Source organism: Ricinus communis, chromosome 2, assembly GCF_019578655.1.
Source record: "Ricinus communis isolate WT05 ecotype wild-type chromosome 2, ASM1957865v1, whole genome shotgun sequence".
NCBI classification, from domain to species: Eukaryota; Viridiplantae; Streptophyta; class Magnoliopsida; order Malpighiales; family Euphorbiaceae; genus Ricinus; species Ricinus communis.
The window spans coordinates 4,594,935-4,609,988 of record NC_063257.1 but is presented as its reverse complement, the minus strand read 5'-3'; the positions used below and the strand labels follow the sequence as shown (position 1 = coordinate 4,609,988).

At 34.9% G+C, this 15,054-nt stretch overlaps 1 protein-coding gene across 1 annotated transcript; it reads right to left on the bottom strand.

Annotated features, from left to right (window-relative positions):
- Positions 1–11,682: 11,682 nt before the first annotated feature.
- On the bottom strand, positions 11,683–14,012 carry LOC8288072 (protein DETOXIFICATION 48). Its single transcript, XM_002509957.4, has 2 exons — positions 13,490–14,012; positions 11,683–13,290 (listed from the first exon to the last, which is right to left on the bottom strand). Exons 1-2 carry the CDS (start codon positions 13,628–13,630, stop codon positions 11,764–11,766), a joined length of 1,668 nt encoding a protein of 555 aa, XP_002510003.3. The 5' UTR covers positions 13,631–14,012; the 3' UTR covers positions 11,683–11,763.
- Positions 14,013–15,054: the final 1,042 nt, after the last annotated feature.

Sequence of the window (15,054 nt, the reverse complement as noted above, 5' to 3'; positions counted from 1 at the left end):
AAATCCTATTTCCAAAACACACGCCCACCATACACCAACACCTATTCACTTTATAATTCTGTCCAGCCCAACAACTACCAATCATCTCCATCTTCATGGCGTACCAATCGTCCCCCAACCCCACGACCAATCTGTCAGCTTTGCGACAAAGTGGGACATACGGCAAAATTTTGCAGATCCCGTCCAAAGCCATTTCCAATTCCACATTGGCCCCAAGCAAATGTCACTAACACTGAAGTCAACAAACGCAGCGCCTGGATAGTCGATTCAGGCTCCTCCCATCACATTAAATCAAACCTGAACAATCTTTCAGTCCATTCTGAATATGATGGCAACGAAGACATCACGGTGGGAGACGGTAATGCTATTCCAATCACACACACAGGCTCCACTTTTATACCCTCCTCTAACAACTCAATAATGTGTTATGTTCACCGCATATTTCCAACAATCTTTTGTCCGTCTCAAAATTCAATAAGACTAACTCTACTTCTATTGAATTTTTTCCGGATTTTTTTCTTATCAAGGATCTGACTATGGGGCATCCTTGGTCCGCAGCCAGAATGAAAATGATGTTTATGAATGGCCTCTCCAGTCATCTCTCGCTCCCGTCACAACCTTGCATACTTCAACCAACATATCTTCAGCACTTTGGCACCAGCGGCTAGGCCATCCGTCCTTCAACCTTCTCTGCAAGTTTCCAATAAAATGTTCTCTCACAAAGCAATTCTAGTTCAGTCCACTGTGATGCTTGTCTTAGTAATAAAAACCACAGACTACCATTTGGCACAAATTCTATTCAATGTAAATCTCCTCTTGAAATAATATACACAGACGTTTGAGGTCCAGCTCCCTTTCCATCATTTGACAAATTCAGATATTATGTTATTTTTGCTGGATTTATCCACTAAAACAAAAATCTGATGTCACTAATGTATTCACAAAGTTCAAAACTCTTATTGAAAATTTTTTTTAGGTGAAAATAAAGACCATATACTCGATGGCGGTGGTGAATATATTGCCCTCTCTCACTTTCTCTCAACTCATGGGATTCAGCACCTACAGTCACCACTATACACTCCCCAACTTGTTGGCATCGCTGAAAGGAAACATCGACATATAGTCGAAACTAGCCTCACACTTCTTCACCATTCCTCCCTACCATTACAATATTGGACAGCTGCTTTCCAAACATCAGTCTACCTCATCAACCGTATGCCAACGCCACACCTCAAGTTCCATTCTCCTTATGAAAAACTATTTCACCAACTTCCCAATTATAACAAACTTCGACCCTTTGGTTGCCTCTGCTACCCATATCTTCGCCCTTATGCCACCACCAAATTACACCCACTCTTTAAGCAAAAACAAGATTTTTTATTCAATTAAAAATATATATATATGCTTTTGCAGAATTACATAGCTCTATTTATAGAGTTTAAATAATCCTAATCCTAGAATGATTAGGATATGCGGCCAAGACTCCTAAATAAAAAAATCTTGAAGTAAAAGAGTAGCAAACTCCTATTTTGACTTGGACTTGTTAAAAGAAAACTCCTATTTTGACTTGGATTTTGACTTGGATTTTGACTTTGAATATTCAACCTTGGACTTGGGCTTTACATTTGGGCTTGAATTCAACATAAATCAGATCTGATCTTCATGTCTTCACGTTGGGCTTTAATCCATGAATGAAATACAATTAATCAAAGTTGAATCTCGGTAGGACTCCTAATTGGATTAGAATTTCTAGTGGAAATAGGATTCCTTTTGTCGCTTGAACTCTTGATGTCATCAGGACTCTTTGCTGGATTAGGATCTTTAGTGGAATTAGGATTCTTTGTTGAAGAAGGATTCCTTATGCTACATGGGTTCTCATCATTCCCCCTTTCTTTGAAAAGATTCGTCCTCGAATCTTGCTCGAATATTGTGAAAGAAGCAAACATATAATCTCAAAGAACAATACTAACTCATTATCAACCTGCAGATCTTTCACAAAAGTTGTTAGAAGAACTTTGGAACAAATAATACTTTCAATGCTAATAAAATCAATATGTTCAATCAATAGTATCAAGTAAAACATCTTCATCCTTCACTAGCTCAACTTTTGCTTCATCTTCATTAATAATCTCTTCATTTTGGATTTCGCTCAAAAGTTTATCTTTTTCACCATCTTCATTCATTATGTCTTTTGTATATTCATTGACTTCAGTAGAGTAATTTACCTTTTCTATATCATCAATATTAGTTTCCAAAGATGGCTTAGACTCAGCTTTATCTTCAAGATGTTCCAATCTCTTTAAATCTTCAAAACTATTTTTAAGGCTACTCCTTAAAGATTTTATATCCTTTGAAAGTTCATCAATGAAATCTTGACGTGATTGTCTTTCTATCTTCTTTGGCTTAGGTTTAGGATTATAAAAATTTTGCAAACACTTTTCATAATAATCATCATTCTTTCGTCCCCACAATCTATCATAAGATTGATAAACAAGATCTCGACGTCATCTAGCAAACTCCTCTTGACAAAACATATCTTACACATAATCGCACGTGTTTAACACTCAAAGTAAAGACATTTACTCTTGTGTTTCACTCAATTAGGCTTTTACCCTCTAATGAGCTCACCATTTTCCTTGTACCACTCAATCTCTACTCTTTGGCACTTATAGAGGCTAAAATAATCAAATACCTAACAACCAAAGTTGTAACGACTCAATAACCAATGAATCAGATTTAGAACATACAAGAACACAAACTAGGTAAACGATACTAGACTTAATGACCAAGATTAACTTTAAACACAATAAAATACACAAGAATAAGATGAATTAATGACGAACTAATTTTGATAAATAAATTAAACGAAAAGGACAGATTTGATTTACGTAGAATAAAGAATGTATTTAACACTTAAGAAGCAAAAGGAACGAATGAATTGGACTCTAAAAATAGCAAAGAAGACGAATTGAATAAAAAAAAATACTCTAGACAAGAAAAACGAATCACAAAGAAGAAGAAACTAATGGATTGATATTTTTTTTTGTAACAAAACACATAGAGCTTAATTTGATTGAAACGTCTCAAAGATTTTGATCAAGCAAACTAAAGAAAATGAAATAACAAAATAAAGATACCACAGACCAATTTATCTAGAACCTCTCGAAGACTTTAACCAAACAAATTGACAAAGAGAAGAAGATGAAAAGAAATCTGAAAACAAAATAGTATGTGAGTAGAAGAACAATGAAGATAACAAATAGGATACGTAACCAAACCTTGTAAGCTAGCTCTGATACCAAATGATGTAAACCTTCTAAGGAAGAGAAGGATACACGCCAAGATCGATACTTATAAGGTTTGCCAAAAGATATTTGTGGAACTATCACCCTTATTTATAAAGAAATAAGATCAATAGCTACAATAGGATGAACTTAATTAATCCTAGAAACTAACAAGTTAATAGAATTAAATTAAGGTAGAAGTGAAATCAAAACCTAAACAATAAGTTTTAATCTCAAAAACACTTAAAGAAACTCTTTAAGCAAAAACAAGGTTTTCTATTCAATCAAAGATATATATATATATGCTTTTGCAGAATTACATAGCTCTATTTATAGAGTTTAAATCATCCTAATCCTAGAATGACTAGGATATGCGGCCAAGACTCCTAAATAAACAAATCTTGAAGTAAAAGAGTAGCAAACTCCTATTTTGACTTGGACTTGTTAAAAGAAAACTCCTATTTTGACTTTGAATATTCAACCTTGGACTTGGGCCTTACGTTTGGGCTTGAATTCAACATAAATCAGATCTGATCTTCATGTCTTCACGTTGGGCATTAATCCATGAATAAAATATAATTAATCAAAGTTGAATCTTGGTAGGACTCCTAATTGGATTAGGATTCCTAGTGGAAATAGGATTCCTTTTGTCGCTTGAACTCTTGATGTCATCAGGACTCCTTGCTGGATTAGGATCTTTAGTGGAATTAGGATTCTTTGTTGAAGTAGGATTCCTTGTGCTACATGGGTTCTCATCAACAACTCTTACCTCTGCTATGATACATCCACCTCCACCACTTATGTCAGCAGACATGTAGTGTTTTGTGGAACAATATTTCCATTTAAAATGACATCTCCGAAGAATCCTACCGCCTCACCACACCTCATGTCTCTATGGGACCCAACACCTAATCACTCCCACAACCCACCAGAACCTTCCCAACCCAACAGTACATCCACGCCACATCTTCCAAGCCTAACCACTCCGTCCAACCACCCATCTTTACCTATCATTCATCCACACAACTCTACACCACACAACTTACCACAACCAACTCAATCTCATACCCCAGCATACATATCCTCACCAATATCACCCTTTCTAACTCCACTCAATTCCACTACAACCTCTCAAACCTTGCCAACGTCCACTTCCATTACTCTGCCTCCACAACCCGATCAAAGACAAGCATACTGAAAACCCGCCAAATCCTTGACCTACACACTACCACAACACCCTCTCTTCCACTGGAACCCACCACAATCAAACAAGCACTAAAAATACCTCAATGGCGGGATGCACTCAATGCCGAATATACTGCACTTCAAAAAAATAATATATGGACTCTTGTTGCACCTAATCCACACCAAAATGTCGTGGGATGTAAATGGATCTTCCGCCTCAAAACAAATCCAGATGGTTCTATATCACGCTACAAAGCACGTCTCGTAGCAAAGGGTTTTCACCATAGGCTCGGTATTGATTTCTCCGACACGCTCACCCGATGGAAGCCTACCACCATACGCCTCATCATCAGTATTGCAGTTAATCATGGTTGGGAATTACGCCAACTCGATATAAATAATGCTTTTCTTCAAGGCACTATCACTGACTCTGTTTTCATGCAATAACCTCCTAGCTTTGAAGATCCCCAAAAACCAACTTATGTCTGTCAACTACACAAAGCCATATACGGTCTGCGACAAGCCCCCAGAGCTTGGTACCATGAACTCCGATCATTCCTTCTCCAATATAAATTTCATAATTCTATCTCTGATAGCTCCCTCTTCATATATAATCACAATTCTGTTCTCATATATCTTTTAGTCTATGTCGATGACATCATCGTCACAGGCAACCACCCAACCACAACTACTATATTTATACAGTCCCTCGCTTCCCGCTTTTCCCTCAAAGACCTCGGTCCCCTTCACTATTTCTTAGGCCTAGAAGCTCATCCAACATCGCAAGGCCTCTTTTTATCACAACATAAATACATTATTGACCTACTCAACCAAACAAACATGCTCAATGCAAAACCTATGCCCACCCTCTCTCCACTAAAGTAGCCTTAACCTTACATGATGGTCACCCCAAAACTGACCTAACAGAATTTCGACAGATACTTGGCTCACTTCAATTCTTATCCCTTACACGCCCTGATATTTCATACCTAGTGAATAAATTGTCTCAATTCATGCATAACCCCTCTACCGCCCATTGGGCAGCTGTTAAACGCATCCTACGCTACCTCAATGGTACATCCCATCATGGCATACATCTAAAACAAAATAGCAGGCTTGCTCTTCATGCATTTTCACACTTTGATTGGGCTGGCAATCCAGATGATTTCACATCTACATTAGCATTTATAGTATTCCTTGGTGCTTCTCCTATAAGCTGGGTATCCAAACATTGCCCGTAGCTCCACTGAGGTTGAGTACCGCTCTGTCACATCCACCGCTGCTGAGTTAAATTGGATCATGAACTTACTCAAAGAACTGCATCAACCCTTCCCATCACCGCCAACTATATACTGTGACAATCAAAGTGCCACATATCTTTGCAGAAACCCTGTCTTCCACTCACGCATGAAACATGTTGCCCTGGATTTCCACTTTATCAGACAACAAGTAACTCAAAACCAACTGCGTGTTACACATGTACATACTAATGATCAACTTGCAGATTCACTTACAAAAGCAGTTCCAAAGAAACAATTCCTCTTCCATAGGTCCAAGATTGGCCTCCATGACGGAAGCTCAATCTTAAACAATTCCTCTTCCAAATTTACAATGCAATTTCTATATATACTATTATAAAAATATTAATATTAAACTCGAATCTAAAACTTTATTCAAATTAAAGTATTCAGTTAATTAATCAGGAAATAAATAAATACGTGATTGAAAGATAAAAGAAATTTTGTAATAGGCTTTTTGTTAATAGACGTTGAAAAAGAGTGTCTTTCGGCAATGGAAAGAATAAAAAGAAAAAAGAAATTGCGGTATGCTTGGAGTCAAAAGTTATCCTTTTTTCCCAAAGATGAGAAGGGTCCTCCAACACTAGTTATGGTAAAACATGGAGTGGCCACAGCCTCCTCTTCACTCAAATATGGAGATAAAGGGCACTCGACATATATATATATATATGGGGAAAAAAGGACAATTCTGTGAGCCAGTTTTAGGTGCATGATTAAATCTCTAATATATTTCTGTTGTTATCTGCTTTTTATAGTGTTTTGTTTTAGTTAATTAATCTTTAGGCTCCCACTATTTCCACCAATAGGGAAATGGGGCGGCTTCATTATGAAAGGCTCATGTTTATGTTTATTAGTCTATGAAAATGGGTCCTCTGTGGCACATAAAATTACGCTATCAGGTAGACTCCTAAATTGAGAAAAGGGTTAGCTGGAGATGCCATACACATGTCACGTTATCATCAACTCTTTATCGAATTTTAAAAAGTCTGAAAATTATGGTTCATGACACGTGGCCTGAACTTATTCGATTCAAAGTTTGTGTTGCTGAATGATGGATTTTGATGGGAAATATCCAATGTTAGAGGATTCCACTCATATAAAAAAGATATTACTATTAATTATTCTTAGGCTACTTTGTAGGGCTGCCAATCAACCCAGTTACGTCCAGTTCTGTCTATTAAGACTAAGATGCTTTGTTTTAAATTTGGGTTTAATATGTTAAATAATTGAGTTTGACTTAAATATTATTATATATTCATTTAATATTTACAAGTTTAATTGGAAACATAATATTGTGCAGTTAGAATGGTTTTCATTGAATTAACTTTAAATGTTAACGGTCTAAGTGAATACTTCAGATGTAAGCAAGCTGGCTCTTATGTTAAGCTAAATATCACTAAGAAAAGAACTCATAATTATTTTAAACTTTTTATTTATTCTGCTAACTTAATTGAATAGGTAAAATGATAAAAATAAATAAGTTGAGGTCAAAAACAATAAGATTAATAGAACATATATATTAGTAGTTAGGATTACTTATTCTCTCTTTAATTATGATTCTAATTCCATTATTTTATAATTCTTATTCATCCCATTAATTCTATCGATTCAAATAAAATTTTATTATATTTCAAATAGCTTTTTGAATTTATATTATCTTATATGTATACGTGTACATATAAAAACTAATTTAACTAAGCTCTTTTTAAACTTTTAATATATGAATTTAATATATAATGTTGGAAGACTTTTTTATATATAAATATTAAGTAAGTGGATTATATTGATAAAAAAATAAAAAATGTAAGAGGTACTGATAAGTCATGTACTTTTGTTATAATGCTTAAAGTTCTCACTCAAGTGTTTGAAAAATACTTCAATTAAATTCTCCAATTCGCAGGAATTTAAATGGATCTAAGTGAAAAAGATTTAATTGAATTATTTCTCAAATATTAAAGTCTAAGTGAGACAATTTAAACATTAGGTATATAATTGAGATTCAAGTAAAAATTCAATGTTGTTATTATTTGGCAGTAAATGAGAAAAGAGTAGGACCATTTTATAGTACAAAATTGATATCGAAAGGAACGAAAGTTGTCCTCTTTGAATGGGGACTTGGAGGGGGCTCCCCATTTATCCGAACTGCGGTACATCAGTACCAATGTGCACGAAGACTGACCAAACCTCTGTCTCTAACTTTCAACTTGCATATAGCATCTCATGTTTTTATTATTGTTCTATGCGATAATTATTTTTATTTATTTTTTATGTTATATACAATTTTCATGATTGATCTTCACTGCATAGGTGGACAATCACAGTGTTATATTTACAATATTACATTCTCATATAGTTTATCGTTAATTTTGACCTTATTGCATGGCTGTACAAAAAGAGAGAGTGTTTGAATTAGGGTTAGCATGCACAATACCACGTAATGCCTTTTTTCCTTTCTTATGCATATATATATATATATATATATATATATATATATATATAAGTAGGCAGTTTTATTTATGCAGTTTATAATTCTCATAATTAAAAATGCATTGATTTGCATAACTATATATATATATATATAGTATATACATTTTATATATGTATATAAATACAGTAATAGAAGTCATAGTCGTATATCGATATTTACAGTTGAAATTTCTTTGAAAATGAATAGAGGAGATGATGATCTAGTAAATGGCGATGCCACACCACACATTACAGTGACAGAACCTTGCCACAATTACAAATGGTTATGGAGTTATACAAGGATAGATAGGTATATAGATAGGGATATGGCGACAAGAATATTTATAAATTGACAAAAAGAAGATAAGGGAAAGTAAGAAAGATAAGTGGCTCGTAGCACTAGTTATATATTATAAGCAAAAAAAGGTTACAAGTAACAAAAAAATATAGATGGTCTAACGTGTACCACTCAAAAATAACAATGGGGATGGGCCATCCCGATGTTATCCCACCCCTCTTTTAATTGTGTTTCTATATATGTACTTATGCATGTATATTAATATAAATGTATGTATTTTATGTATATACATTTGTATATGTACATATACATAACTTTTGTACTGCAAGAATTTCTGAAAGGGGTACTCTTGGACACGATAGAAGCTGATATAAAACTACAAGCTCAATTAGAAAAACATCAATTCAAAAGAAACTTAACTGGTGAGGTACTAGCTCAATGGGTAGACCAAAATAAAGTGTAATATGGTTTGAAGGTGCATATGAAAAATAAAGATAGAGTTATGTAGAAGGGGAAAATGGAGGTGGTGGGGGTGTGGGGAGGTGGGGAACTGAGTAAGTAGACAGAGGCAATAATAGCTGGATTTTGTTTCTTCAGTTTGAAGCAGGGGGCCCCCTCCACCCCCTCCATCTTAGGCCCCCTTCTTCATCAGTAGATACTTCTCTACTTCTGCTGCTGCTGCTGCTGCACATTATTATCATTCTTTACTGTTTTCTTTGTCCGCTACCACAGATTTCTCCTTTTTTTTCTCTTTCTTTTTTTTGGGGTCACAAGTTCACTACTATAGATACTTCTCTTTCTGCGTGCGTGTGTTTTTTTTTTACCTCTGCATATAATTTTCATTTCGTAGCATTTATTTTTTATTACTTTACGTAATTAGTCAGTAGCTCATATTAAGATTATATATGTGATATAGAAATGCTGTTAGCACCTTGTATTTTTCCTTTTCGGACTTTGTATACATCGCGGCTACAACCGTTGATAGTGTAATAATAACTTGTTTAAAAAATGGGAATTGGTTGCACTATATACAAATTAATTCATAATTAAATCACCTGGTTTGTAAGTTAATTAATTACTTGCAGAATAAGAAAATATGAATACCCAAATTACTCTCCGAGCAGTCATATGACCCAAATACCCAACTCGATCGAGCATAGCGGTTGGTAAGATTTCACGTAGAAAACTATAAATAGAAATATATGCGAAGACCACCCAGCAAATCCCCATTAATATCCTCATAATTCTCTTCACTCTTCCTTTTGGTCCTCTTAACATATTTCCTTTCGTTTAAGGCCCATTCGAACAACTATAAAACCCGCATACAGAGAAATAGGTCATCATTACTGATTTGATATTTATCATCGAGTGTACCCATTTTACTAAACTATAGAGATATGGGTTCAAATTTTAGGACAACATATGGTTCTTATAAAATACTCATATTGCATTTTGATTGGTTTCTTTTGCTTAGCTCCGAGATTGGTGGGAAAATGATAGACTTAAATTCTATTTTAAAATAATTATGGCTGTATGAATATTTTGCAGTAGATAAAAGCCAGTAGGATAGTAATTCCTGAGATATTTATTATTTTATTAGAATATCACGATAATGCTTTAATTGGATCTCCTTCTGTTAGTCCTAAGATTGATCCTTTAATGATAAATTTAGATCTCATTTTAAACTAACTATAGCTCTACAAATATGTTAAAATAAATAAGACCTCGCACAAGAATAATTCTTGAGAGATTTATAATTCTTATAAGAACACTCGATCTGGTTGAGTCTTGTTCACTTGGCCTTAAAGTCAATGTTATGTTATAGATACCATATTTCTATATAATCACATCTAATAGGAATTACTACATTGATCAACCTTCTCCCCTCGTATTTTGTCAAAGAAAATTTCACAATTTTTTTTTTTAAATACTAAATTTAGAAATATGGTATCTAATGATAGATTTAGATTCCACATCAAGCTAGCTACAGCTTTATGAATAACCACATCCAGTGGAAATTGCTACACTGATCAACCCTCTCCCCATTGTTTTTTGACCAAAAGAATGTTTGGATATGCACTAAAATCTAGCAATAATCTAAAAGAAAAATACTGTAGTCAGAATGATATGAGATGGAATGAAATTTAGAGAGACATAGAATTACCATGTCTCTATTTGCTTAATACTGATGTAAATAGACAAATAGAAAGTGAGAGTCACAAACTAGTAGAAAAAAAAAAAAAAAAGACAGAGGCAGAGAGTGTTTTTCTTCTTTTCCTTTCCCTGAAGGTAATAAAATTGTTGAAGTGTAAGAGTGACATCCAAAATCCTTTAAATAGATTTAGCAAACAAGTAAAAGATTAAAGTGGGAATTAGGTAAAAGAGAAAAGAAGGTTAAGAAAAAGATGGTATTGGTGTTTTATTTACATGTGAAATTCAGATAATGAAAGCGAGGTCTAAATAGAAGTACAACCCTTAATGCATATTCTTTAAAAAAGAATGCATGCAGTTCCACCAAAAGAAGAATCCACTGTAATATAATATGTAAAGGGAAGGTTGCTTAAATAAAAAGATCGCCATTACTTTATTCCACACTCATTCTGACAAGAAAGAAGAGAAAAGAAAAGAAAAACCTTGTGTTATACAATTGCTATTACTAAAAATTATTGAGAGGTTACTATTAATGAAAACGAAAGTTAAAGAGTAATTAAGAGGAGAATAGGTGGGTAGTAGCAGTAGCCAGGCAATACCTAGCTAAGGAAATGTAGTGATTAAGATAGAGAGAAAAAAGAGAGGTTTAGGCCAAAGTTTACAGGATATTATGCTAATTTTCCATTTTAGGTAGTCAAGGTTTTTGCCCAATAGGGAAAGGAACAATAGAAAAGATAGCTTTAAAAACAACCGACAGCTTAACCCCTTTCCTTTCCTTTTCTTTTTTTTTTTTTCTTTGTTTTTTCTGCTCTCATTCTTTTTCCCTCTCTTTATAATATGTCAAAATGGAGAAATCTTAAATAATGTAAAGTATTCTACTCTATATTCTACAATGTTATTAATACAACATAGAGAAAATTAAAAAAAAAAAAAGAAAAAAAAAGCCCCAAAAGAAAAAGAAAAAAAAAAAAAAAAAAAGGCTATGTTGTACCGTACAAAGTAGAAGAAAATAGGAACACTCCAATAAATAAAAATTCACAAGAGTGGGGCAAAAATGGACTGTTAATATTCAATGCACACTTCATGTTGTATTAGATATTAGTGGGTCTGTTTCAAGTGAAGTTGACTTCACAAGCTCATCATCAATGCTCAAAATCTCTTCAAGATTAGCCTTCTTATTCTTGATCTTCATCACAGTATTATTAGTAATACCCTCTGGTTTTGTTGCTGATGATACTGGTAATATTGATGCGCTATTTGTTGCAGAAGTTTGTGTAAGCTTTCTTGCTCTCTCTGCTTGAACCGACCAATCTGTTCTGCAAAGCACATACAGCATGAGTATGGCACACGAGGCTTGAGCTGCAAGCAACCCCAGCCATAATCCTGCAAATCCCATTTTTGCTACAAATCCCATCAACATTCCTACCGGCATGCCAACCAAGTAAAACGATCCTAAGTTGATATTAGCACCAATAGTTGGTCTAGCACTTCCTCTAAGTACTCCACATCCTGCTGTTTGTGGGCAATTTCCCAGCTCACACAATCCAACAATTGGCAATGCTACTGCAGTCAGCTCCAATATCTCAACATCATTTGTGAAGAATCTTCCCCATTGATGTCTCATTAATGTTGTGAATAGCATAGCCAAAAGGCCTAAGCCAACTGCACAAGAGAGTGAAACAATCATGGATATTCGGGCTTTCGCTGGCCGGTTAGCCCCTAGTTCATTTCCAACTCTAGTGGAGACACCGAGGCTCAGCGAGGATGGGAATACATAGACTAAAGAAGTTGTTTGGATAAGTATACCCATTGAAGCTATGGTAGCTTTTGGATTTACAAGAAGGCCACATAACATTATCATGAATTCGTACCACCACCACTCGAGGCAAACAGAAACGCAAGTTGGAACAGCTAGAGCAAGTAGAGATGACCATCCTCTGAGACAATCCATGCTTGGAGCAACCCAAGAATCTTTGTATATGCCAGAGAAGTAGATAAAGGAAATGAGAAAAAGGAAGAGATTAAGATTAGTCCAAACCATGGCTATGGCCACTCCAGCAACACCTAATTTAAAATGGACAACAAGGAGAAAATTTAAAGGGACATGAAGAAGAACGGAGATAGCTGAACAATAAGTTAATGGTAGTGTGATACTTTGAGTCCTAAGATAGACCCGAAGTGGGTGAAGAAGAGAAAGAAAGAAAAGGTCAGGAATGGCAAAAAGAATGAAAGTATGAGCCGTTGAAGATATTTCTTGGTCTTGACCGCACCATAAAAGGATTCTTTTCATGTTCAGCCACATGAAAGAGATAGGAACAGAAGTAGAAAGGAGAAGAAGAACAGTTCTTTGAAGGGTCAGACCAAGAAGTTTCATTTGTTTAGCACCATAAGCTTGTCCACAAATAGGCTCCATTCCCATAGCTAGTCCAGAGATAACAGAGTAACCAGTGATGTTAGCGAAACCAATGGAAAGAGAGCCACCAGCAAGCTCAAGTTCACCGAGATAACCAAGAAAAAGCATAGAGATCATGGCCCTTGAATACAGAATGAGACCCGTGATTGCTGTTGGGCCTGAGATCTTCCCTATAGCTTTGATTTCTTCTAAGACCTGAATGCAAAAACAAACAAGCAAGAAGATGAAAAGGAAATGAGTACTACTGGTGTTACTGTCCCTCATCATGAAAAATATTATGTCTATTGTCCCGGCTTATATGTTCATGATGACAATAGCTATAATTGATGGGTACTTTATCCCCTTCCAATATTATTATTATTATTATTTAATGTTATTATTATAATTATTTTACCTCTGAAGGAGTAGGCCATCTATGTAGTTCCTCTTCAACATCATGAGCATAAAGATCCATATTTTTGTTGTTGGGTATAGAGAAACAGGTTTTCTTGGGACAAAGGAATGAGGATGGAGAAGATGGTTTTGGGTTGCACATATCAAGCAAGAAAACTAATAATTAATCTTTTCTGAATAAAGAAGTTTTTCCTTTGGAAAAAAGAAAACGGAAAAGAAAAAAAAAAACAAAACAAAAGAAAAAGTTTAAATGGGAGGGTGAAAATATGTAAGCCTCTCAATGAGTTTTTTTTTGCGGTTTGTTTGTTTTAAGGGGATTGAGTTCTGAATATGGATAGTTGGAGGGAGAGGCAAGAGGGGATGTGGCTATATATACATGAAGGAACTGGGTCCTACATATTTTTATTCCAAGAAACGTGTCAAGATTTCGAGAGAATGCTGTGAAAAGTGCCTAATGCTACTACTCAAATTGCATGAGAGGTATCCATAAGAGAGGAAGAGAAGAGAAGAGGGGTCCTCTTCCCTTTTTAGCATAATAGCCCCTTCTCTCTCTCTCTCTCTCTCTCTCTCTCTCTCTCTCTCTCTCTCTAAAACTGCACAGGTAAGTCATCTCACTTCATATAAAATTCTTCTTGCTTGGTGCTTTTCATTTCAAGTGTAGAGAAGAAGCAGCATGCTCTAGGTCTTATCTTAATTAACATTAGTGATTGGTGGATATATTACTTATTTTTACCGTCACAGCCTTCTTCTCCATGAAAATTATTTGGTAAGTCGATAATGGTGGAAGGGTGGAGGACCTTTTGCCGTTTTCTTTAATTAGTCTAGTACCCATTAACTTATATTTTGGATAATGTTTATTTAAAACCTTAAAACCCCTGTTTTAGGTTTGTATACATGAATAAAGTAATATTTTAAGAAAAAAAATTAATAATAATAAAAAAAAGCTTAAGTTATGACAAGTGGGATTGAGTTGGATGGAAGAAGCAAATTCGCCTACTTGTGAAATGACAGGAGCATAATAGTATATTTGTTGTATTTTTTTGGAGAACGGTTGTTATTCTTTTGCAGGCAAAGGAAAAATGTTTGCATTTTCTAAGGCAGCCATGCATGCCAAACAACGAAAAAAAGAAATTCTCTTTTCACAGGCCATGTGATCAAACATTCCCAAGCCATGACTCTGTTGTCTGCAACCCTATAAACACAAAACATGAAAACGTCCCTTGACTATATGCTCTCAATTTTAGAGGTGACCACACTGTAAATTCTGTTCTTATGGCCCCATCAGCTGTTCGCTTCCCTCTTTTTATCTTGTTTTTGGCTTTGAGTTAATGGGAGTTAGGACAATTAAACTAAAATTTAATATGGAGTCTCTTTTGTGATTATGGAGATCTGTTAAGATCCTAAAGTCTTAAAAGTTGGGAAATCTACAATTTGTAAGGGGCCATAGTTAGCAGATGCTGATGTATCTTGAACTTTCCTTTCTCCACCAGATGGCTTAATGACTGATTCAAAGCACCTTAAGATCATCATCAGGACTTGAGAAAGCAAAGCAAGTTATGCAAATGG